Genomic DNA, 27,344 nt, shown 5'->3' with positions numbered 1-27,344 from the left:
GTGTTTAAGCAGATGGGATTTATTGTTTCGTTTTTTACCAGTGTATCAAATTGGGTATCGAAAATCTTGGAATTTCCCTCGTCCTGACATCTCCTACTAAATTTTGGCAGATGACTCGGCAACACAATTCGTAGTCGTCTTTGATATAAAGTAAACTCACATTCTGCTCATTCTGGTTGGTCATTATTTGAATGTTTTTTAAAATAAACTCTGACCAAATCTTACACATTTTTACCCTTAACTCTTATCATACCGTCATCCTAACCCCGACAAGGCGAGGCAAACTTCTTTTCCTTCCTCCTCCTCCTCCTCTCTTCCTGAGAACATTTGTTTCTGATAAGTGTAGGATTGCAGCTGTAATTTGGACGGTCACCCTAAAACCGACTTCACAAGGGCCACAATTTCAAACATGTCAGTTTAAATGACAACGATACCAGCATCACTGTAAAAGAAAACAAGAAAGCCAATGAAAACAGGCCATGTAGTGTGTGTGTGTGTGTGTGTGTGTGTGTGTGTGTGTGTGTGTGTGTGTGTGTGTGTGTGTGTGTGTGTAGCCACATTAAAACATGCGAGCCTCATTAAATGAGCCTCATACATGGTGCTGTAAACATGCTAATATTTCTTAACGGCAGTCTCCTACATTGATATGCATGTGAACTCGGGACCGTTAACCCCCCCCCGCCCCTCCACACACACAAACACCAACCACCACCACCACCACCATTACGGGGCCCCCTGGCTCTCTGTTTTTCCATTAATATCAAGTGATTGAGCGTAACATTAGCAGATAAAGCGCAGGCTAAGATGACATATACGCCGTGGATGGAGGAATTAAAGCCTAATATAATCACTCGGCCTTGCATTTGGGGGGGGGGGGGGGGGGGGGATCATCTCTCGTCACTAAGCCTGACATTTTGATTTCCGACGTTTCTGGCACAGCGAGAGAGCGGCAGCGGCAGATGGAAACCGATTTCTCTTTTAAGTAAAGAGATACTTATGCGACTGTTCAAAGGCTTCCTGTGCACACTTTAACCCTGTACACAAAAAAAACCTCACACTTCAAAACACGCAAGCACACACTCAAAGTATTGATCCATTACCTCTCAGGAGGAAGTGTGTGTGTGTGTGTGTGTGTGTGTGTGTGTGTGTGTGTGTGTGAGTGTGTGTTTGTGGGCAATGTGTCTTTGAGCTCTCGGTCCGGCTGGTTATTTCCAGAGCATAGTGGAGAGCACATCAGTTTTTATTAGCTTAATAAATCACCTTTGTTGTCAATCAAGCAGCAGAGAATAATTGGATATGGTTGAAGCCTTGCGTGATGGATTATAAATCATTCAAGATTAAATTAAAAGATAATGCACAAACTTAATGGTTTGTGTTTTGCAGTCTAAATTGCCTCGGAGCAGTGCTGTTTTCCAGCTTTATTGCCTGCCGTTTTTCTTTCCTCTAAAAACCCCCTCGCATTTTACACCTTTTATTGCTCGGACGGAGCTTCGACGTCGCTTCCTTTAGAAAGAAAAAAAACATCTGTGTTTTTTTTTGGTTTTACAAAATTTGTGGGGGGGGGGGGGGTTCTCTTTATCTCTTTACGGAGGAGACGCATTCATTTTTTCAGATGCAGGACTCTGTCAGTGAGAGCATCTACGTGTCGGTGTGAACGTGTGTGATGATGATGACTTGGCACACGTGCACCCTCCTCTTTAATACAGATTCAAAAAAGCCTGATATCAACCTTTGAGTGACGCTGCTTTTCAATCTGTTCTCAGCAGATGCACCAGCAGTAATCCCACAAAACAATGCCTTATTGCACAAGAGATGGAAGGAAAAAAAGGGAAAGATAAGAAAGACGACTACACACACACACACACACACACACACACACAGAGGCGGGCAGGAAGAGACAGAAAAATAGCTATATCATGTATATTACGCTCCGGCCCGGTGGATTTAAGTGTGTCCGCTTGCGTCGGAGCAGAGCGGGCGTTATCATAATCGCCTCTTGCCTACCTGACGGGACCTTAAAGCGATCCTGTCGTTTTATTTACACCCAGACCCGCTGTGTGATTTACTCCCAAACACACACACACACACACACACACACACACACACACACACACACACACACACACACACACACACACACACATTCCCCCTTGCTAACTTCCCTAGCGAGGCCCAGTCGAGTAGGTCGGATGACATCTTTTGATCAGAGCTGTCCAAAGAGATCAGGGCAGACTGGCAGGTAATAGATACCCAGCAGCAGCTAACCAGGCTGCGATGCAACGAGTGTGTGAAAGTGTGTGTTCCTGACAGTGTATGTGTGTGTGTGTGTGTGTGTGGGGGGGGGGTAGTGAACATAGACATTTCTCCTCTGTATTTTACCAAAGTGCAAAAGCACAGTCTTAACTGCACAGTTGTGTGTTTCTTCAAAATAGCATTTTACTTTGTGTATAGCAGATCATGGAATTTTCTTGTGTGTGTGTGTGTGTGTGTGTGTGTGTGTGTTGTCTGTGTGAGTGCCCACTTGTGTGTGCACCCTTTGCCTGCTATGAAAGTCAGATTTAATTTTTTTTCGTCTGGGAGAACGGTGAAGACGAATATCGAGGGAATTCGGGGGGAAAGTTAAAGGAAAAACAAAGGGAAGAGAAAGAGGAAAAACAGCAGGCCTATGTGTGTGTGAGGCGGACTGGAGATGATGGAGGCAGAAAGAGAGAGAACGAGAGAGAGAGAGAGAGAGGAAATGGCACTAAGGAGGGAGGGAGAGCGTAGGACGTGTGGGAGGTATGAGGATGGGAGGGGAGCTCGGAGGGGAGAAACAAATGGGAGATGGTGGAAATGATGGCTCTTGCTCAGCCCTGCTTGGCTAACTCTACACATCCCGCTGGTTTTCTTTCACACACACACACACACACACACACACACACACACACACACACACACACACACACACACACACACACACACACACTCTCACACCCACACACACATCCCCCTGGGGACGGGTGCTCATGACCTCAGGTTGCCCTGATGGCTTTTGAGAGTGTGGCTGCTCCAAGTGCAAGCTATCTGAATAACAAAGGGCCAGGCGGAGGATCATTTACTGACCAGCAGTCTCCCACTGATAATGTGTGTGTGGTGAGACGTGCCTGTGTGTGTAGGGTTAGGGTGAAAAAAAACCCCCAGATTTCTCAAAATCTGTTTTTCAATTTGTCCAACGGCCCCCTGATATTCTGCGTGCACCGTACGTATTGTATTAGTATTGTGTATTGTAAATTATAAATGTGTAAATGTCATCAGATTAACAGTTTTTGCACATGATTCATGCTAATCGCCATATGTGCATGCTATTCAGGCTGCTTGTTAAGAGCTATTTCTTTCCAGTAGTGGCTAGCACACCGCTACTTTATGCCAAAAGTTTGATCTCAAGGTTAAATGACGTAGTCTTTTTTTCTTTTGGTAACAATTATGATACAAAACGGTATAATCATTGGCTAATAGTTGTCCACTATAACTCAAATCAGTCTGATGTGCCAGTAAAGATGAGGTTGGGGTGCTTTGCTATATTACCTACTGTAGATGGAGGTCGGCATGCCCCCCCAGTTTGAAGAAGCAAAGAATATCACTATAAGCTTACACTATATTTAGAATATTGTCCGACAAGGAATTGATCTCAAAGTGAAACTTACCTACACTGTTTTTGTCAGTGGGGTCTTGTGGCTTTAAAGAGAGCGTGGATGAGTTTCACTTTCAGTTCAGTGCCCCGTCAGAGAGAGGGCCATATTCTAAATATAGCATACACTGTTTTTATGTGGACCTTTCTTTCTTTCTTTCTTTCTTTCTTTCTTTCTTTCTTTCTTTCTTTCTTTCTTTCTTTCTTTAACATCACATTTAACAGTGATTCCCTGTGTGGCTTGCTGGTTGTTAGAGCATCAGAGTGGTATTTGAAATGTGTTTTGGTCTATAATGCACACATTAAAGCTATCCTCCTGTTCATTTCCCTCAGTTAAAAAAAGGGAATAAAGATTTGACATTTGCACGACAGCAGAGGAGCATCATCTGAATTTGACATAGATCGCTGTAGTCCGGTCACATCGGCGGTCCTTAAAGGCACCACTTGAATCTACAGCTTTTCCTGTTTTGATTCGTCACAACATATCTTTTGTTTCCCGTCCACCGTCTGATTGGTTTCTCAGCCGTGTTTCTCATTGAGTCTTTAACGCGAGGTGGTAATCTTTGCTTTCTATATGGTTTCACTCTTTCCTTTACAGCTCCTCCTTAATTAACTAGCAGCCGTACAGTCAGAGAGAGGTCACGTAGAGGCTGGGTGCTACTGACGACAGGCGTGTGTTAGTGTGTGAGGGTGGAAAACAGTCACCCCTATCATGTGTGTTCAGTATGCAGAGTGTCCCATATAGATGGAAATACTGTCTTTTTAATTAATAGGCACACTTTCTTTACCATTTATTATTGACAAATTACTGAATATGGCTGCTTTTAGACAACAAACACACATTTATTCCCTCAGTTAAGAGTCAGTGTTCAGGTGTTAGGTTGACATTGCATAGCAAACACTCTTATTGGAAATGGTGCTGCATTTGATTTGTACAAAAATAATGGATCTGTTTCGCCACATAAATACTGCACATGTATAATATAGCACACATACACACACACACACACACACACAAATCAGCGAGTTTGTCAGTAGCTCTGGAGCCCATGCACACACTCTTGTATTGGCAGTGTAACAGCAGCATGTAAATACAGTGTCAGCAGCTCCCCAGCTGAGTGGCATGGGGAGATGATTAGCCAGGCTAACTCTGCTCACACACACACACACACACACACACACACACACACACACACACACACACACACACACACACACACACACACACACGTTTACGGACATATGCTGGCGTCCTACAACAGCATCAGCATTTCTGAATAATCGCAGTATTCCAGTGTGTTTGGACGCCGCCGCAGTCCAAGACAGACACACCAACTAACTGTTGCCACTCCAAATCTAATCTCCCCTCTCTCACCCGCCCTCCTCCCCCCCTCTCTCTCGCTAGCACCACTGCCACTGTGCGCTGTATATGCTAATATTATCTCGGCATTTAGCATATTTCGGACTATCGCACTGTTCATTACAGCTTATCAGCGCAGAGTTCCTCATAGAAATAATTCATATACGGTACATTCCTGTGAATAAAAAGTATATTTTAGAGAAAACAGTTAAACAGCAGTGTATGTCTAACAGCCATTATTGATATGTGATACAAAATACTATCAAATTGTGCTTTTTCTTTTTCCTTTTATTTTCACGTTACCACAAGATACTTCTCAAACACAAAAACTACATCTACAGCTAAAACTACAACAGGGCCTTCTGTGAGTGTACATACAGTACACAACCAAAATAAAAACAGTCAATCAGTGAGATTATTATGTGTTAGTGAACATTTTAGAGAACATACTTATGTTGTTTCACCAAATGATTTGGACTCAATGTTGTGTACATGTACAACAATCAAATCAGTCTCTGTGAGTCGTTCCTGTCTTTTCTAAAGCATTGTTGGCAAGGAGCAGGTTCTATTAATATGAATTTTATTGACATCAATAATTCTTTTTAACATTAGCTAATAACAAGAGCTCTAACCTGCATTCCCAACATCATGAACTCACTATTGCATAGAACACTGTTAGAGGTTCTTGCCGTTAAACCGATACCATAGGACATTGAAGTACAATAAAGTATGACTAGGTTTATGTAATTACTATATTTATGAAATGAAGTATTGCTTTTATACCACATAAGACAAATGCATATCATAGAGAATATATAACATGACATGATATGAGACGATGCACCATCAGTGATCCGTCACTTTAACATATTTGCATGTATTGTGGACAGAATTGCCAATCAATTAGCAAGAACGTTTTAAGGCATTTTTGGTCGTTTATATGATTTTTGCAACATTGTGTCGAAGTGCTTTGTCTGATATAAAATTTTCTGAACTTGGTATTCTATCTATAAACGTTTTTTTCCTAGACTTTCCAGTAAAATCATGTCAAAATATGTTGTTATTGTAACATAAAGTAACATATTCTGTGATATAGCCTAATGGAGAAATAGTAAGTTGACAGTTTTGTGGTAGAACTGTAGTCATGATGGCCTGTTGACATGTCACACTGCAAAACTACAATTCTTTCCAACAAAGTGGTGTGTATCCAAATTTATGTTGGAAGTTTTCTGCGTACACTTTTACATTTAATTATTATTCTTAGTATTAACAGCGTAGTAGTAGTATTATATTGACTCCAGTTGTGTAGCAATATTCTGAAGGATTTGTTGAAAACTTTCACTATAAACACTGAAGAGGCAAAAAAAAGTGGATTCTCTATATTATTCTAATGACATTAAAGTACGTTTCCAAAAATGATATTGAGAATATTTAATAATGATGTTATTAGTAAACAAAAATGATAAAGTCGAGTAATGTTGCTTTTGTTTACCATTCAGATTCTCATATATTTTGTGGTGATTTAGTGCATGACCCATCACACATTTTGTTTTGCTAACAACATGGCCAGCGCGTCATATTCTAATGATACCATAAATATGTTACAAGTCTGTTAAGTCGTGCAGCCATTTCAAGGAATTGGTCGGGCGTCTGGGGGTCGATCGAACACCTCTCGAGATCAATGGCACGCCTCGCCAATCTAGAGGAACTCGCCGCAGATGGCCAATGCCGCTTTAACCAACCTTGCTGCTGCGCACACACACACACACACACACACACACACACACACACACACACACACACACACACACACACACACACACACACACACACACAGAAGCCATCCCACCAATTTGTCTGTGCATGTCAAATCACAATAATTAAGTATTATCGATCGCAGGTTCAATTAACTTCATTAATGTGGGTTGCACTGGTGATTGGGGCGGGATGGAGGGAGGGAGGCAGGGAGTGGGTGGAGATTATAGGATCTTATCAAGTGAGAAATGGTGGGAGGGGGGGTGCACACAGAGTCCTCTCACACATGGTTCATGTGAGAAAATTCTGCTGCTTTCATCTCAGGCCTACAGATATGACTTCAGCTCTGTCTCAACAAAAATGTTTCTGTTCTATTACTGACATGGACGGTCCGTCTTTGTGTCTCACACACTAACACACACATACACACACACACACACACACACACACACACACATGCACGCGCGCTGAAACATGCACGGTCCAAGCCGAAGTGTAAACAGGCAGCGCTGACGTGCCTGTGTGTCTGATAGGTCTGTTAAGTGGTTATATAAGAATGATAAACCGTTTCCTAACATCATAACATCTGCAGAGTGCACAAGCATTTCCTCACTTTGCGCACCAGACAGGAATACAGAGACATAGTTATGTGAATCACAGCTTCACCAGTATTTTCTAATGTACATCCAAGTTTAATTTAAATGTGTGTTATTAGAGGTATTTGCCGTTATAGCAGCGGATTTGTTACTTTTTTTCAGATGATAAGAACATTTTCCGAGCCCTTCCGCTGTAGCTCTCACAGAAACAACTGTGATGCTTTTTATAATATAGGCGATCTCTCCCGGCCCGTTCCTCCTGTAACTGAGATCGAAAAACACCCCCTTCCACCCTGCTGACAATTCATTTGGAACTCTCTCTCTCTCTCTCTCTCTCCACTAATTAAAAGACCACCAGCATACCTGGTGTGTTTGGCCCGGGCTTCTTCTACTCCAGCGGTTTCCTGCTTGTGTGTGTGCGTGGATGTGTTTCTTCCATATTTATCTCCGTATCCATGGGCCGTAGCGTTGTGAACCTTGCAGCCTGGACATAAGCCAGCAGCCTTGGGGTTCATCGCTGCATGTTCTCGACTGTGTGTGGCCCCAGTCTTGACTTCCGTCCAAGTAAAAATGAAACTGCAATTAACTGGGTATTTATTTTACGATGTCACAAAACAACATAAGCAGCTGTAGTTAAACCTACGCTGGCATTGCAGCCTATGTTCAATGCAAGCAGTTGCATCTATTTGTTGCAACACTGCGCCTATTAAATGTCATATGTTTCTATATTTCGACATCCTTCGCGTCAAACAAGTCGGGCTGTGCTTCACTCACCATGTAGGTGGATGTAGCCTACACACCGAGGGTTCATTCAGCACACACTAGTCTCGCTGGCAAACGCAATTTTCTCCATGATTCTCTTGCATGTGTCTCTATACATGTTACACATTTGCAGGCACGCAGATTGACACACACACAAGCACACACGTCGTGTTCTCATCACACACAAAGGCAGCTAATTCGAAGCGGAGCGCGCACGTTTTTTGTGTTTTAAAGGAGATTTCACATTGATGTTTGGCCTTGATGAGAGCGCCGGGCTGCTGTGTTCGGCTGTTTCCTCAGCCGGAGCATTGTTCTCTTAAACAGCTGTCGTTTTGGCTGATTCAGAACAGATGGCATGTACATGTGGGTCTGCTCGGCTGCACGTATGTGCGGGCGGGTGGATGTGTCTCCGAGACGGAGCGGGGGAGAGCGATGGGGAAGCTCTGAGAGAGGGGGGGTGTGTGTGTGTGTGTGTGTGTGTGCTTGTGTTTTATATCCTTAAATGTTAAACATGCAGCTTAAATGCATCAAGGTTTTAAGATAGGTGCACTTCAATACAATTAAAAATAAACAATACTTACTTGTGCAGAGTAGATAAGGGTTATGTGACCCTGCAGTTTTTAAATTGCCCTTACCAGCATCTAACATAAGATAACATGTTTGAAGTGTTTCAAATGGATCCTTTTTATGTTAGACTGAGAGCAGGAACAGACTGCATGTTCAACAAAGAAGTTCCTGAGAATGCCCGGAGGCAAAGAGTTGTTAAGACTACAGCAGTTACAGTACAACTGGTGTGTGTGTGTGTGTGTGTGTGTGTGTGTGTGTGTGTGTGTGTGTGTGTGTGTGTGTGTGTGTGTGTGTGTGTGTGTGTGTGTGTGTGTGACGTGTGATGGGCTCTGGGAAATCTCTGTCTCTGTGCATCTGTTTGTCCCACGGTGGTGTCGAATCATCGCCGATGGCAACCGGTAGCCTGACAATGACAGAGACTCCTCTCTGTGTTGCTGCTGATGCAGTATTAGCACATACACATGCTCAGTTGGAAACGGGAGTCGGCAACAGCTTTAGTGTGTTGTATGATAACGCTGGCAGGTGGTGTAGGCATTACTTGTGGAAGCCCGTATTTTCCTTTGTTTTCAAGCCATGACAGAACTCTAGGCATGATATGGAGTTTTGTTTTCAACCTAGTTACCTTGGGGAAAGTTTTTTGTGTTATCTTTTGTGTTGTTTATAAGAAATTTAACTGTGCGTTCTCCTAATTTATATAACCCAATGTACATTTCAATCTATTTAGACTTTGCATGTCTTTGAAAGTGGTAAATTGTGATTGAATATGCGCTTGCTTCCGTGCCACACCCGTCCCACTTACCGGCTCGCTCTGTGTTTACATACCAGCTTAGATGAGCGATGGCCTGTTGCAGAAAGGAATGCCGGGCACAAGGGCACCGCTCACTCACACACACGCTCGTCTTCTTTGCCAGTGTTGCTGCTAAAGCAAGAGGTTTGCGTATGCATTCGCCTGTGTGCGCTGCGTCCCCATTAATATTCAGAAACCCAGCCTTAATCACAAAGTGTGAGCAAGCTGAGTTTCTCATCTGATATTGTTTTATCCATTTCATAGACTTATTAACAAAATAAAACATTCATAGATGTACAAAGAGGCGAGGCTGTGATTTGTCTGGATACATATTTTTCTCTATATGATTTCCATTGCATTATTGTTAAACTAGAGGGATTTGGATATAAATTGAAAGCCTCAAGCCCACTCCCGAAGCTAAACTGTAAATAATAACTCTAAACTTTTTTTCTAATCTTTGGTAATTGAAGCAAATGGGTTTTTGCGGGGAGAGATTTGTTGCAGGCAAACGTACATACATTCATTTTTATTTACGAGGAGGCGAGGGCTGAGCAGTGTAATGAGTGAAAATGCATGCTTAATTTAAATGGCGAGTGTGTCTGTTAGGGAATGCATTAGAGTCTGCAGAAGAAGCGTAAGACATATTAATTGACAGACAGGAACCGCTGTCTCCGAGGTTGATACAAGTAATTTATTACTTCAGAAACGAATGCCACCGCCAGAATGTGCTTCATTAATTTCAAATTTAGTTTTAATTTCAAGCTGTTGCCCCTTGAGAAGAATAAGGTGGCAAGTTATGTTTGAAGCGACGTTTTTCCCCTCTGCCTCCCTCCATCTTTTTCTTTTTCCATCCTCCATCTCTCTCTCTCTCTCCGGCTGTCTCTGGTTTTTTCTGCAGTACAGAACAAAGACCTGGGGGTGGGGAGAGAATGGGAGGGGGTGGCAACTTGATTCCAATTTGAAAACAATGTCAATTTAAAAGGGGGAAGATAGAACAGAATTACTGCAAACATTTATGATAGGAAATACTTTGTCTGTGGATGCCATTGTGATGATTGCTCTGTTTCCTCTGGAGAAAGTGTGAATGTCAGTATCTTGTGTTTCGATCAGTTCCCTGCTCAGTGTAGAAACAGGAATACAGAGTTGAGAATCTCCATCATTACATATGCTGTCAGTGTGGTTCTAACAAATCTCTCTCTCTCTCTCTTTGTTTTTTTCTTTTCTCTGCCTGAGCAGCATACGTCCCTGAAGATGAGAAGGAAGCAGCCCTGTTGGATGAGGACCTGGATGGAGACGACTCAGCCCAGGAAGGGGAGGAGCCTGCCTCCAAGTTCCTATGTCAGGACAAAGACTTCCTTCTCAAGGACAGGCCAGGATCCACTGGCTTCCACGACTCCCCAAACGCTGCAGACTTTTCTGGTCAAGAGCTGGACAGTGAGTCTCACCTGAGTGAATCCAGTGACCGAATGTCCGATTTTGAGATCTCCTCTCTTAAAAACGAGGATGATATTCTCCTCTCGAAGGACCCCTCGAATGCCCTTTCCCTATCTTCCTCCTCCGTCATGATGGCTGCTGCCAATGCTGCTGCCCCAGTAGGTGGAGATGAGGCCATATTAGCCACCACAGGGTCTGTGGCTGACAGCCTGGAGAAGATGAAGGCCATTTACACCTCCTTCCTGACCAACTCCTATTGGTCCACACTGAATCTGAACCTGAGCCAGCCCCCTGCAGAAAAACCCCCTCGCAGTCACAGCAGCAGCAGTAGTAGCAGCAGCAGCAGTAGCTGTGGAAGTGGAGGCTATGACTGGCACCAGACAGCTATGGCTAAGACCCTCCAGCAGGCCTCACAGAACCACCACAACAGGATGGGCCTGGTTCAACATCCCACAGTGGCTGTATCTGCAGCATCTATGGAACCCAACCTCTTTAGTACCGTCCAGCTGTACCGGCAGAGCTCCAAGCTGTATGGCTCTATATTCACTGGTGCCAGCAAGTTCCGCTGTAAGGACTGCAGTGCGGCGTACGACACCCTAGTAGGGCTCACCGTGCACATGAACGAGACAGGCCACTACCGCGACGATAACCACGAGACGGACAGTGAGGGTACGAAACGGTGGTCAAAGCCAAGAAAGCGATCCTTGCTAGAGATGGAGGGGAAGGAGGATGCACAGAAAGTTCTCAAGTGCATGTACTGTGGGCACTCCTTTGAATCCCTACAGGACCTAAGTGTCCACATGATCAAGACGAAACACTACCAGAAAGTGCCCCTGAAAGAGCCTGTTACACCAGTGGCCGCTAAGATTATCTCCTCGGCTCGAAAGAGAGTTCCTATGGAACTAGACATCCCTAGCTCTCCAGACTCTAACGGAGGCATCACACCTAAGCCCACCCCCCTCAATGACTCCAATGACTTACACCAGAAGGTCACCAATCCTTACATCACACCTAACAACCGCTATGGACACCAGAACGGTGCCAGCTATGCCTGGCAGTTTGAATCCAGGAAGTCGCAGATCCTCAAATGCATGGAGTGTGGTAGCTCTCATGACACGCTACAAGAGCTCACTGCTCACATGATGGTGACCGGACACTTTATAAAGGTCACCAACTCTGCTATTAAGAAAGGCAAACCCATCCTCGAAACGTCCACTCCAACCCCAATACCCAATTTAACAGCTGAAGAAAAGTTCCAATCCGTTCCTCTGGCTGCCACAACATTCTCCCCTCCACCTGCCCCAGTTCCTCCTCCAACCAGCATGTCCCCAACTGCAATGGTTGTGGAGATAAAAAAGGAGGAGAAGGAGGAGGAATGCACTAAAGAGCCCATCATCAACAATGGTTATCTCAACAAGGAGAAGAAGACAGGAGGTGAGGAGGAGACTGAGGAGAAGTTTGACATCCCCTCAAAATACTCTTATCTGACTGAGGAGGATCTGGATGAAAGTCCAAAAGGGGGTCTCGACATCCTCAAGTCCTTGGAGAACACAGTGACCTCAGCCATCAGCAAAGCCCAGAATGGAGCTCCAAGCTGGGGTGGATATCCCAGTATCCATGCAGCATACCAGCTCCCAAACATAATGAAGCTCTCACTTGGCAACACTGGGAAGAGCTCTCCCCTCAAATACATGTTTCCTGGAAGGGAGATTCTCTCTCCTACTGGTAAGATCCATCCTCTGATCTCCCCTCCCAGCCGCCAGAACTCCCCGCTATCCAAAAACAACTTTCATGCAATGGAAGAACTGGTCAAGAAAGTGACAGAGAAAGTTGCCAAGGTAGAGGAGAAAATGAGAGAGCCAAGTGGTGTTGTTAGGGGATCTCCTCTGAGACGTACCACGCCATCACCCTGCAACAGCGAGGCAGGGGAATCAGCCCGAGGAGAGTCGCCCAAAGAAAATAGAGCAGGAAGCTGTAAAACTCCAGAGAATACAAGTGGGGCGGAAAAAGCAGTAGGTGAGGGAAGTGGAGCCAATCACAGAGATTCAAATGGAGATATTTCTATACAAGAGTCTATGGAGAATGGAGTGGAGTCCACTGCCGTGACATCCCCCCTGCCTGCCTCTCTCTGTGGCAGTACAGCTATCATCACAGACCATCCCCCTCCAGAACAGCCATTTGTCAACCCCCTCAGCGCACTGCAGTCGGTAATGAACGTCCACCTGGGGAAGGCCGCTAAGCCTGCCCTGCCCTCCCTTGACCCCATGAGCATGCTGTTCAAGATGAGCAACAGCCTGGCAGAGAAAGCAGCGGTGGCTGCCTCCACCCCACCAGCACAGACCAAAAAGCACGGTAATGACCGCTTAGACCGCTATTTCTACCAGCAACATCTGAACAACGACCAACCAATAGATCTCACCAAAGGAAAAGGTGCTGACAAAAACAACGGCGGTGGTTCTTTGGGTTCAACGGCTCTCTCTTCCACCACCACCACCCCGTCTTCAATTTCCCCTTCCTCCGCTGTCACCATGACCAAAGCCTCAGCTGCAGTAGCTTCCTTTATGTCCAGCTCCCCTTTGAGAGAAAACGCACTGTCGGACATCTCTGACATGTTGAGGAACCTGACCGAAAGTCAGGCTGTCTCCAAGTCCTCCACACCTACCAGCCTGTCAGAGCGCTCCGACATCGATGGCATCATCCAGGAGGATATAGAAGATATTTCCCCAGCCCAGAAACGTAAAGGTCGGCAGTCCAACTGGAACCCTCAGCACCTCCTGATCCTACAAGCCCAGTTTGCCGCCAGTCTGAGACAAACAAGTGATGGCAAATACGTGATGTCTGACCTGAGCCCACAGGAGAGAATGCACATCTCCCGTTTCACTGGCCTCTCAATGACTACAATATCCCACTGGTTGGCTAATGTCAAGTACCAGCTGAGGAGAACCGGTGGCACCAAGTTCTTGAAGAACTTGGATTCAGGTCACCCGGTGTTCTTCTGCAGCGACTGCGCCTCACAGATCCGCTCGCCGTCCACCTACGTCAGCCACTTGGAATCCCACTTGGGCTTCCGTCTGAGAGACCTGGCCAAGCTTTCTGGGGAGCAGCTGCTCAGCCAGATTTCGCAACAACATCATCAACAACGCCACACCAAAGGACTATCTGAAAAACTGCTCTCGAATCTTCACTCATCCAGCCACCCTTTACCCTCTTCCTTACCCATCTCCCTTCCCTCGTCCTTAACCACTTCCCTGCCCTCGACTGGATCCCCGTCACCCTCCCCGGAGGACGAAGACAGCGTGGCAGCGTACCAATGCAAGCTCTGCAACCGGACTTTTGCGAGCAAGCATGCGGTCAAGCTTCACCTGAGCAAGACTCATGGGAAGTCCCCTGAGGACCATCTTATGTATGTGTGCGAGCTGGAGAAACAGTAGCACTGGCAGGGGACAATGCTGTGTTCTTTTGTACTGGCAAACTCTTTATTGCTCTGTCTCTCTTAAGCCTTTCACAGACAATTCTTTCAAAGAGAAGAAAGGATTATTAACGTGATGGAGCTGCACAAAGATGCCATACAACTACTGTTTTAAGTTTTGGCACATGGTTTTTAATTTTGTGTTGTAGCAGTTATTTTTTTCTTTCGTGAGGTAGTCTCACTCTGGCCCAAGACACTAGATTTTAGTGATCTGCTTTGACTGGAATAGAGTGCAGATGGGGGCTGTTGTCATTGAGAAAATACAGTATATGAAGGTTTAAAAAAAAAGAGATTCTAAAATGAAGTGGCGTGTATTTTGAAACTTGTGTAAATGGAATTAAGTTCCTTTATATTTTGACATCACTGGGATGTGATAAGCTGCATGCATAAATGAAACAGTTTAGTTAAACATTTTATAACTAAATCTGGGTGCACTTTCCATGATTTATTTGAGATTTTTTTATTCCACTCTTCCGCTTGTTTGTTCTCTTTTTTTCTTTTTTTTGTGCTGGAGTCAGCATTTAAAATTTAACCCTCTGAGTACGTCAAAGCACTTCTACACCCTAAAATCCAAACACTATTGGCTCAAGATTTGAGATTGTGAATTATTGAAGCTATTGTGAGAATTTGATGGACAATGTGTGCATTGTGTCTGCAATGCCTGTTTCCCAGACAAACAGTATGCTAAATCTAATCCTAGAGATGAACGCATTTTATTAAAAGGAGATTCACTGCAAGGTTTTCATCTTGGGCTTAATATTTGTTTGAGATATGTTTGCCGGACTTGACACAAGCAATGTGGCTATGTGGTTAAAAAAGAAAAGAAAAAAAAATGAAATCTTTTATTTTGGTCGATCAGGGACCTATATTAATTCAGGTCTGTGTAAAATATGTATATAAAACATATTAACTAATTCCTGTCTAAATTATGCATAATTTCTATATTTTTTAATTTAAAAGGATTATGACTATCTGCTGGTGCACAGTATATGAAGACATAAATAAAATTGTTTTGCACAATAGTTTTATAAATGTGTTATTTAATCAAACGATACGAAAAAAAAGATAAGGTAGCAAAAGGATGACAACAGGTGAATCTTTTTATTCCCAACTCGTGCTCAAAGGGTTAAAGACTCTTTTTACCAGACACTACTCTACATGTGCCGCTGTATGAACACTAAAAAAAGATATAAAAGGTTGTACAAAAAAGATGTTACTTTATAAAGATATTTCACATGTAAACTGTTATTTATAAGCACTCTTGGTTGTTTCATATTGTTGAATGCCTTTTTCGATTGGTCCTATTTTTTTGTTCTGTCTAATTACTCTGCCACGATTCCACACTGCAGCTTTATCTTTTTGGGATATGAAAGGTAACCATGGTTACACTAACCTCTTGAGTGACAGGTTCTGCTACATTTTTGGCAGTTCATTTGCTGAAGTAACTGACAGCTGCCAGGGTAGAGAAATAATAAAAAAAAATATCCTTATGTGTAAAATATCGGCATGTAAACAGCACAGATACTGTAATGCATTCTGTGCTGTTGGTCTTTTTTCATTTTGTTCTCTTCGTTTTCTGTTGTTGTTGTTCTTGACAATGAACCCCCATTATATGACTTCATATAACCTTGTTTTCTACTGCAGCATTAAAAAAAGGAAACTGTTTTTTGCAATTATGCGTGTATGCATCGTGTGTGTCATGGCTATCAATTATGTGTGTGCTGTGCAGTCCCTAATGAGCACATTAGACTGGGAGTGTGTCAACGTCTGTCTGTGACGAGCTGCACACTAGTTTACAGTGAGTGGCAGCAGCAGGGCCGTGTGGGAGACAACACACACACACACATACACACACATACACACATACACACACACATACACACACACATACACACATATCCAGACATACAAACAGACACCATCATTTTGGGGCTTTCCCAGTAGCCTTTTCTGTTGTCCTGGTGGCTTAGACTAAGGCATACACTGCATAAATAGGACTGAGCCTGCAAAAAAAAGGTCTAAGAACAAATCAACAAACAAATCAAATGACAAAAAAGTTTTATAATTTTAAGGGTGCAGTGGATCAATCACACATCCAAATAGCAACTGGGCTTCATACTCAGAGCATTACTCTTTGCACACATGATAAGGAAGTACCAAGTACACACACACACACAAAAAAAAGGTTTCCCTTCCATGTCACCTGCTCAATATTTACTTCCAACGTCCATTTTGTGACTATTTTCCGTGAGGCAAGACACCATTGTTGTCATCTCCCATGAAGCCTAAACAAACATGTCTGCCATGTTTGTTTAGGCTTCATGGGAGATGACAACAATGCTGACAAGATGAGCCTTTCAAGTGTTTATTTATTCATAATTTCTTCCCTGTCCGGAGCCGTGATTAAGCAGGAATCGCGTCACCATCAATTTCATACCTGCTGAATAACAGCGTGACGTAGATAAAGCAGATGAGACGAAGAGGTAAAAGTTTGCAGGAGGAAGCGTTGGGAATCGGTATATGTTCAGTGCAGATAAGGGGATGAGAACACAGAGGTGGGTATTAAGAACAGGCATGTATATATCATCAACAAAGCACACAAGTGTATTACATAAACACACTGAGCACACATGATAAATCAAAGTGAGACAGCGCTGTGTGTTCCTGAGCTACATCGCTTTTCCTGCTCTGTAATGCCATTTAATATACCATGCTGAAAAAAGAATACACATGCAGGGGCAACTATACACACCTGCACACAACACAAACACACGTGAACAGAGCAGGAAACCAAATTATTTTATTTCCTCACACGCAGAAAGATGCAGAAAAGGCCAACACACACACACACACACACACACACACCTCAACAGCCAGGTAGAAGGACTTCATCTGCAGTGACAAGGTGCCACTGTGTGTGAAAATGTCAGCCTTCAACGGCGCAGCCTGAAGTCTGGCACCGTTTTTAAGGCTCTCATTAGCCTCAAAGAAAATATGCGTGAAATTGAAGTGTAAGAAAGCCCTTTTCTCTCCTCCTGCCTTCACATCCCACGAGCAGAGGTAAGGGGCTTATTAAGGTTCAAAACTAGCATGCAGGAGACAATGGGCACCACCACTGCCATGTGCACACACACACACACACACTGGAATAGAGTATATATTAACATATTTACATCTATGCACTTACAATTTTTCTCGATGCAGTCATAATATGCATTAAACCCTATCAATAAGAGCCAGAGAAGTAAAGAGATGAGTCAATGCTGACCTCCATTTAGTTTAGAAAGGCGAATGTTGGTTTAAGTTATAATCTTTTAAGATTTTAGTCCTGGTGGATTTGACAACAATGTAGTTAATGGTGGTGACAGAAACTGCACTTTAATGATACAGGTCCAAGAGTTGCTACACGTGTGTCTGTTTGCAGTGAAAACATCACTGGGTCACTTTGTGTCAATAAAAAAAGCATAAGAAGAAAGTCATCATTGCTGTTCAACTCTGGCTGTACAGGACAGGGGAAGAGGGGCAATAACATAATGCGACATACATGAAAAAATGTTCGACAATGTCATGGAAATCTTAACTATTCTAACTCATCATCCAGAGTTACAAGTTTTTGTCTCATGCTGAAACAAAAAGTCAATTAATCGATAATTAAAAAACTATTTTGTTGAAATTGCCTCAAGAGAAAAAGGCAATACAGCCACAATAGCTAAAAAATAACATCGGCTGCTTCAAGCTTTTTCAATGCAATGATTCGCCACTTATATCTTTTCCTATTCCATTGTAAAAAAGATATCGTTTTAGTTTTTAGCTGTTTGTCTGAAAATAAACTAATCTAAAGGATGGAGACTTATGGTTTTAGAACTTGCTTTTTTAGCATTGCTAGCTGGCACCACTTTTGTCCGCATTGAAAGTTCTCTCTGGACTTCCCTGAAAATTTCCCAGACGATGAGTTGTTCGGGCTTCAGTGATCGGCTGACTTTTCCTCGAGCGCCATCATCAGCCTACCAAACACCTGCAAAATTGGTGACATTTAAATCAACAGACAAGCATCACTAAAATGGCGAACATGGTAAACATTAAAACTGCTGAACTTCATAATTCAAGCATCGTCATTGGGAGCTTTTTCAGCATGCTGACGTTAGCATGCACCGCTGTGTCCAACTGTAGCCTCTTAGAACCACTAGCACGACTGTCACTATTTTGAGACATGAAATGAAAACAAAAATAATCAATAGCTTGCACATGAGAACACTCGTAATTGTCTAAAGATATGCTAGCAATTAAACACTGTTGCTCCATTCTGTGGCCTATATGTAAAACTGGAAGTAGGCTGTCAGCTGTAAAAGGACTGCACTGCCTGAAGCCAGCCTTGCCAGTGAACATTAACATCTTAATAGTGGTTTTTGGAGATGGTGCTATGTGCCAGCACACCACACCCTCATTGTAGCCCACACAATGCAACCGTCAGAATCCCCCAGGAACATGGAGAGAGCCTCCACAATAGTAAGCTGCTCGCATGCATTTGAGGAAGGTGTGCTGCAGATCCAGATAGCTTTATCTAAAGCAGGGGGCTGGAGGGAGGGTGGGAATACAAGCGCTGTGGATCCGCCGCTCACAATGGAATCACGCGGCATAACACAAATAAAGCCGGGGTACAAGCAAACACACTCCCTACACAAAGACGCACAGGGAGAGCGCCCTGTCCATCTCGCTTTCTCTTGATTTCTTTTTCTGTTCCCATTTCTTCTCTCTCCTGTTCTTTATTTCACTTGCACACAACCGTCTCGCAGAATCATTGCTACCCATAGGATGCTGCCTCACGCGATATAATTATTTATTTAATGCTGACAAATGGCACTTTTTCAGAGGATGCCTGAATAAATACGATTGGCTGATGCCCCCCCAGGAATGGTTTGTCAGAGCAGGAATATGCCACCAGCCAACTTTGTTGATGAGGACAACCTATTCATGAAGAGCAAAACAAAAAGATTACCACATTTATTCAGTAGAAATGTTGCTGGAACAACAAAAACAAAAAACGTTATATTTCACTAAGTCCAAACAGATAATATTCTGCTCAGAAATAACATAGTAGCTTTTAGCCAACAGGCAGCACAGTCGTTTATGACCCCGTCGTCAACATGAATAATAATCAATTCGATGATCCCTGGACCTTTCATTTGAGCACTGTTTATCAGGTCAAAATTTTTAATTTCTTCGCTACTTTGGTTCATAACCAAATAGCTCCATCCTAAACTAGGATTGGGAACATTATGCTTGCTTTAAGTCAACTTTAAGTCAACATATTAGCATAGTCAAACAACAACCTCCCAGAGCCACCAGCATGGCTGTTATAGCCTCTGAAACTTAAAGTTTGATAACCAAAACATGTCTTTGAAACAAAAAATATTAATGACTAAGTAAGCAAAGATAGGAGATCAATTTCAGAAACAAATACCCATAGTTGGTATTCACTAAGAGTACAACACTCAGGGTCATAGGTAAAACAAACACAGGACTTTCACCCAGCAGACCACAGTTAGTATCCCATGTGATACCAAGGAAAGTTTACTTATTTTACCTATAGTTTTGTTACATATCTGGCATACTTAACTAAAGTAAACAACATAACAAAAGTACGGAGAATGTGTAACTTCTAAATAACTCAACAGTGGTCTCTTGGTTTAAAGCACTGTATTTGTTTATTTGTTTCGTTTTGTACAGTTTTTACAGTTTACTCACAAGTCATGTTGCATTAGTGCTATTGTTGGTGCTGTGAGAGGTATTCTCAATATTCTGGGTACATAGTTTTGTAGCCAAGATCACAACAGTTACGTACACAAACACTTGGCCGGTAAAAATGTAACATTTTTGACAGTCCAATTTACTCTACGTATATAGGCTTTATACTTTACAACAAAAAGTTTCAACTGCCCTGTTTAGTCAGTTGATATTGATTGATCTGCCAAGAGCCTCTTAAAGGGCAGTGTGACTTGCTTCAGCATGGTCAAATTCAACCAGTCTACTGACCTGATTTTCAGACCGTTTTACTGCATGCTTTTTTGCCTTGTTACTTAAAGTCATTATGCCCCGAAAATACTGATGTTGTACTGTGGATCTAGCTGTGGAGTCTATTACAACCTGGTGCTCCACTCTACCGTCAAACAAAACCAGTGAAAGAATATCGAAACAAATTCTCAGGCTTCATCACTGAGACTTTTCTGACAAGCAATCACTTATTATATGGAGATATGGGCGAGGTTGCCGCGTTTAATCTTATCCAAAATTCCATAAATACCAGCTGTCAATTGGGGATTTTTTTTTTATGTAAGCCCACTAGTGATAATTAAGAGAACGCCATATGGAGACCGGTTGTGGTCACTGATTGTATTCCATTTGGCAACTTGAATTGTAGAGGTTTGTCAATACAGGCTGCAAACACTGCGGCCATCGCAATGGTGACAGTTCAAGGCTAAAAGTGTTGCTATGAGTCCAAAACTCTCTGTCTTCAAGTCTCTTAAACATTAATTCACCAGAGCAGATCCTCTTGGTAACATTACCAGGGTCTTGATTTGGTAATGCCTTGCTTTGGGAAAGAGTAATTAATTTGTAGAACCGCCGATGTCTCAGATCACAGGAATGCCATATGTAAATTCAGTTTTAGCTGGAATTTGGGCTTGATTTCTTAAGAAGACTATGGGAAGTGTGCCAAGAGACTGGGAAGTTGCAGATCAAAGTCTTTCATCAGCAGCAGCCTGGAAGGTAGAGTCATGACATTTACTTGTTTTTTTAAATAAAATATTTAAGAATCCTTACAAGGGTTAACATTAGGTTTCATACTGGTGTGCTGCTCTGAAGAGGAATAACAAACAAGGACACTTTTATGTAGGCAGAGATAAGGCTACTATACATAATCCAGACACATATACAGTGCTACTGTTTTACAAAAAATGTTTCATCAATTGTCTGAATTACTTTTATAATACTGAAAACATTGAAACGCTATGCATGTTTCCTTAAAGGCCTCATAATATCTCATGTGCAAATATCAATAGTGCAAAAAAATGTAAATGAGATATGTTTTCATGCCACGATCATGTTCTTATGATAGGTTTACAAATGTAGGAGAAAAAAATGACTTGCTCTCTGTATGTATGCTATCTAAAGTACTTAGCTTACATCAAGTATGTAGGCTACAAAACTGAAGTACCAAACATACTTCCCCAAACCATAATCTTTGACTAAACCATACCATATAGTTTTGTTGCCTAAATCTTAGTGAAGCCAAAGGGTTCTTGACCAAGCGTCCTTATGTGACGAGTAAGTCGCTTTGGATAAAAGCGTCTGCTAAATGACTGTAATGTAATGTAATGAGTTGGGAATAAAAACAGGTTGGGACAATGTTTTGGCCAAGATAAGTCTTGACATCACTGTTAGGTTCCAGGGAAACCAACGAAGACTTCAGGAAGTGACGGCTCCCAGCAAAGAAATAGTCCAGCACATAAATCACATAAAATCACTTTATTTTTATTTTTAATGGATTAAACAACCTCTATTGTGTCTAGTGTTAATAAGTGAGGTGTAAAGGTGCAGGTTGGGAAATTGTGTTATTTTTGGACAAAGACAGTTTATTGTTTCCCCTGGTTTTATGTATTTTTCTGAGCTAAACTAACCGGCTGCTGGCCTTAGCCTTATATTTTGTATGTCAATGTGCTGTTGAACAAAAGCAAACCATCTTGACAGGGATAAGCTTTGAAGGAACGAAGACCCTTAAAGTTGTTGGCAATCAGTTATGAATCAACATTTGATACAGGTACATCTCTTGAACGATCTGCTTTAACGTATTGTCTGCTTGCCATAGGTAGTTAGCCTGGCAAATAGTCATGATGCCGCTTAGCCTATAGCATCACTTATTTTGTGAATATATGCATTATTAATCTCACAGTGCCACTTCTTTGAATTGCAGGGCTGTTGTAATAAATTCAATGAGGTGTATCGTATCTAATAACTCAATTTATATTCATTACATATGAACTAAAAATAATTTAAACAAGCTTTCATTTTCTGTTTGAATTACTCAAACCTTAGTGCAATGCTTGTTTTCTTAGTTGTGTTTTAGAGGTTATTAAATGTCCACTTCTCTTTTCCATTGGATTCCTTCTTCTAACTTAGGCTTGAAAAGAACAAATTGTAAGTTCATATGAATTGCTTCTGCCATAGTTTTGGGCAATAATTCTCAAAACTTTACCTCCATCTTTGGTGGTGTGCTCATTCTTGTGATGTTCTTGCAGTGCACGCCCTCTAGATGACGATGGACGTCCCACGCTAACTACCATGTTTCAAAGTATGCTGTGATTTTGAATGCATCCCTCCCTGCTCTAACGGAGAGTCAGTCAGTCATTGTGTATGTTTGTTACCTGCAACATCGTACATCTTCCCAGGCCCCACACGTTTCCGAAGCATCTTAAAATAACGCATGTGATGAATGTGCAATTTCCCTAATTTACGGCCGGCTGCCGTACTCAGGGCTGTGGGCTGGATGGAAAATCTTAAATGGGGCTTGAACAGCACTCCTCACAACAAGAAATCAATATGCCATGCAGCCTAGAGAGGCGACCCGCTATCTACTGTGGCCGAGGCGACGCCTGCGGGGTAATTTCCTCTAAACGCTACAAACACAGCTCAGCCACTTCACCGACACAAATAGAATCCCAGTCACACGCTCTGACACACTACAAGTGCATGCTGAATGAGGTGTGTGTGTGTGTGTGTGTGTGTGTGTGTGTGTGTGTGTGTGTGTGTGTGTGTGTGTGTGTGTGTGTGTGTGTGTGTGTGTGTGTGTGTGTGTGTGTGTGTGTATGGGTTGAGATTCAATGACGTCTCATGAATGAACATGAATGTATACTGTATACATATGTGTGTGTGTGTCTTCAGGAATTTGTAGGAAGTGTATAGATGTAATTTGCTTGTGAGTAAAACATTATTTCAGGTAATATGTCTAATGTGTGTGGATGTTTCTGTGTGTATTTAAAGGCATTATACATCTCGTACAATATATGCTTCTGCAAGTGTGTCTCTCTGTTTATGTATATGCCAAAATGTACTTAATGCTTAAAAATGTAAAACTCAATACTCAATCAATGGACTTTCTTTAATCAAACAGTATATTCCAGAATTTGAACTCTGAAAGACTTAATAAGGTTTTGGTCAGCAATTTTCATTCAACATGATATTGATAAGAGTCAACTGGTGCAAACACAATGGACCTATTACATTTGTTTATATGTTGTACCCAACATCACAGGAAGAGTGCCGGGTTCTAGAGCCAATTTGGGCCCCAAAATAGTTTTGCCCGTCCAAATGCACTTAGCTGAATCCAGAGTTATTTTTGTGTTGAAGATGCTGAAGATTATTTTGACCTGACAAGTCAGCAGCAATTGTATCTCTCCTTTTAGCTCTGTTTTGTTCTCCACCAACTCGAGGAAATATTTGTCTATAGCTCTGTTTTTCGAGGAAATATTTTAGAGCTTAATGCTCACCAGCTAATGTATCTGGTTTGATACTAGTTCCGGCACATAGTGTACAGTGGGTTTATCATAGCTTTTCGGCTGAAAACAAAGCTGGATGAAAGCAGTGAGAGTTAACCAAAAAAGTAAAGTTGCGTTCTATAAAACCAAAACAGATGAAAGATGCTAAAATGCGAAAAGACCTTAAAAGAAACAGCAGTTTCCGGTGAAAACTCTCCCGTGAGTTGGTCACTACTAAAAAAATCTTTCACCTGAAATGTAGTCATTATATTCATTATTAATATAAAATATTGATTGTTGCAGCTTTAAATGATAAAACAACAATTAGTTTACTGAATTAAACCTGTTTTTAGTAAATAGTGGTTCTGCTTTCATCAAATAAAGTGTTTGACCAAACCATTCATGTTTTTATTAGGTATAACTTAAGAGCATTAATTCAATTATATCTTAATCAACTCTGGTTTTTTGACATGGTCATGGATTTTTATTTTGTAAATTCTCTCTCCCCATGTGTCACGTTTGAGTTTACTTCCTGTCGTGTGTTTTTTCCTGCATTTTGATGTCGGCCCTTATGAGTTTCACCTGCTCCTCATCAGCCCTGCTGTCACCTGTCCCTCGTTATCTCCCTCCTGTCCTTTGTATCTAGTCTCTGTCCTCCTCTTGTCTTTTGTCAGTTCATCTTCATTGTCTTTGTCATCATTGCTGTTTGGAGTTTTGATACCTGCTACCTGTTTGCCAGTCAGCTGCAAGATAGTGGACGATTTAGGTCCGAATGCAGAGAGGACAGGCAGACCGATGATAATGAGGAACAGGTGAAGGTGAGAGCTGCGCAGAAAATACCAAGGTTGGGGAAACACACAAAGGCAGGAAGTAAAATCAGACATGACACATGGGTATGAATTGGTACAAAAGAAGTATAATCCATCTTGCCACAAAGTAGCATTAAAGAAAAATTCTTAATATTGCCTTTAAATTAAATTACAATTGTTATGCTTTCCATCATTTGAAATGGTAGTACTTGCTTGAAAAAATATAAATGACCAAAGGTGAAATGAGGATTAGATATTATTTAACCCTTCTGCTCCAAGGCCTGGGCTTCATTTTAACCAAAGTATGTATGTATGTATGTGTATGTATGTATGTACTGTATATATATATATATATATATATATATATATATATATATATATACAGTGCTGTGAAAAAGTATTTGCCCCCTTCCTGGTTTCTTATATTTTTGCATATTTGTCACACTTAAATGTTTCAGATCATCAAACAAATTTTAATATTAGACAAAGGTAACCTGAGTAAATACAAAATGCAATTTTTAAATTAATTTTGGCCCACTCGTCTTTGCAGAATTGTTTTAATTCAGCCACATTGGATGGTTTGAGCATAAACGGCTTGTTTAAGGTCATGCCACAGCATCTCAAATCAGATTTAAGTCCGGACTTTGACTAGGCCACTCCAAAACCTTCATTTTGGATTTTTTGAGCCATTCAGAGGTGGACTTGCTGGTGTGTTTCGGATCATTGTCCTGCTGCATAAGTGCGCTTGATCTTGAGGTCACGAACTGATGGCTGGACATTCTCCTTCAGGATTTTCTGGTAGAGAGCAGAATTCATGGTTCCATCAATTATGGCAAGTCGTCCAGGTCACACTACCACCACCATGTTTGACTGTTGGTTTTATGAAATGCTGTGTTAGTTTTACGCCAGATGTAACGGGACGCACACCTTCAAAAAGTTCAACTTTTGTCTTGTCAGTCCACAGAATATTTGCCCAAAAGTCTTGGGGATCATCAAGATGTTTTTTGGCAAATGTGAGACGAGCCTTGGTGTTCTTTTCGGTCAGCAGTGGCTTTCGCCTTGGATGTCATTTTTGCCCAGTTTCTTTCTTATTGTTGAAACATGAACACTGACCATAACTGAGGCAAGTGAGGCCTGCAGTTCTTTAGATGTTGTTCTGGGGCCCTTTTTTTTTATCTCCTGGATGAGTCGTCGATGCGCTCTTGGAGTCATTTTGGTAGGCCGGCCATTCCTGGGAAGGTTCACCACTGTTCCAAGTCTTCTCCATTTGTGGATAATGGCTCTCACCGTGGTTCGCTGGAGTCCCAAAGCCTTAGAAACGGCTTTGTAACCCTTTCCAGACTGATAAATGTAAATTACTTTGTTTCTCATCTGTTCTTGAATTTCTTTAGATCGCGGCATGATGTGTTGCAACTTCACTTTGTCAGACAGGTTATATTTAAGTGATTTCTTGATTCAACAGGTCTGGCAGTAATCAGGCCTGGGTGTAGCTATTGAAATTGAACTCAGCTTTCCAAAAAACGTGGTTAATCACAGTTCATTCATGATTTATCAAGGGGGGGCAATTACTTTTTCACATAGGGCCAGGTAGGTTTGGATAGCTTTTTTCCCTTAATAAATGAAATCATCATTTAAAAACTGCATTTTGTATTTACTCTGGTTATATTTGTTATCAGGAAGGGGGCAAATACTTTTTCACAGCACTGTATATATATATATATATACTCCGGATAACATCATGTTAGTGGTCAATTCTGCGCCAGTGTTAGAGGTTTGTGCTCATGAGTGAACATTATTGTAAATGCACATGTGAGAGTGTGTGTAACTGTCCTTAGGGACCTCATTGTCTGCAAGCAGAGCCTTCAGCACTGATAGTGAAGCTGCATTTTGAGGTCAGATGTTTGACCCCATTCAAAAAGATGAGCTGCATTTTTTTCGTTTAATAACACAACAGAGTCCCGCTTCATGCCGAGGATGGCTTCTCCTGATTGAAGCAGATTAGTGCAAATACAGTTACTGCAGTTTTTAAATTTTAATATACAAAATTTGAAATATTGTTTGCACTTACTGTATTCGTATCAGTTCGCTGCACTTATTGTATTCGTATTCGTTTACTGCACTTATCCTATTCGTAGTAGTTTGTAGCACTTATTATATTTGTATTAGTCTGTTGCAATTATTGTTTTCGTAGTAATTTGCCTCTGCACTATACTTTTGCTCTGGTTTATGCCTCAAGATGCTTGTTTAAGAAAGGAGATGCACTTATGACTTCTGGTGACTAGTAGTTCTCTTGAATACCTATGTTGAATACACTTCCTGTAAGTCGCTTTGGATAAAAGCGTCTGCTAAATGACTGTAATGTAATGAAACTCATGTGATGATTGAAGGAGAGGTTCAGTGATAAACGCTGTTATAGCAGTTCTATTAAAGATGGGAGGAAGAAAACATTTGAGTTGCTATCAACTGGTACACACCTCACTCAGTGACAGACCAGACACTGCAAGGATCGACTCAGCATCGTCTCCAACCGTCACCACCTAAACTGGAGCACCACAATGCTGTGTCCTCAGCCCCTAATTCAACAACCTGTACACTAATGACTGCGCTA

General features: G+C 42.0%; 1 protein-coding gene across 2 annotated transcripts in view; it reads left to right on the top strand.

Annotated features, from left to right (window-relative positions):
* The window catches only part of tshz3b (teashirt zinc finger homeobox 3b), a 36,646-nt gene extending 20,603 nt beyond the window's left edge, over positions 1-16,043 (top strand). Inside the window, exons 1-2 of one of the 2 annotated variants that reach the window (XM_054613934.1) lie at positions 10,922-10,976; positions 11,079-16,043. In XM_054613934.1, coding sequence (XP_054469909.1) covers positions 10,961-10,976; positions 11,079-14,359 — 3,297 coding nt within the window. In that variant the 5' untranslated portion in view covers positions 10,922-10,960 and the 3' untranslated portion in view covers positions 14,360-16,043. Of the gene's footprint in view, positions 1-10,730 lie in introns of those variants that run through there. The other variant, XM_054613926.1, reaches the window with a different exon arrangement.
* Positions 16,044-27,344: the final 11,301 nt, after the last annotated feature.

The sequence above is a fragment of the Anoplopoma fimbria genome, chromosome 2 (assembly GCF_027596085.1).
Source record: "Anoplopoma fimbria isolate UVic2021 breed Golden Eagle Sablefish chromosome 2, Afim_UVic_2022, whole genome shotgun sequence".
NCBI classification, from domain to species: Eukaryota; Metazoa; Chordata; class Actinopteri; order Perciformes; family Anoplopomatidae; genus Anoplopoma; species Anoplopoma fimbria.
This window is presented reverse-complemented; position numbering and strand designations above follow the sequence as displayed.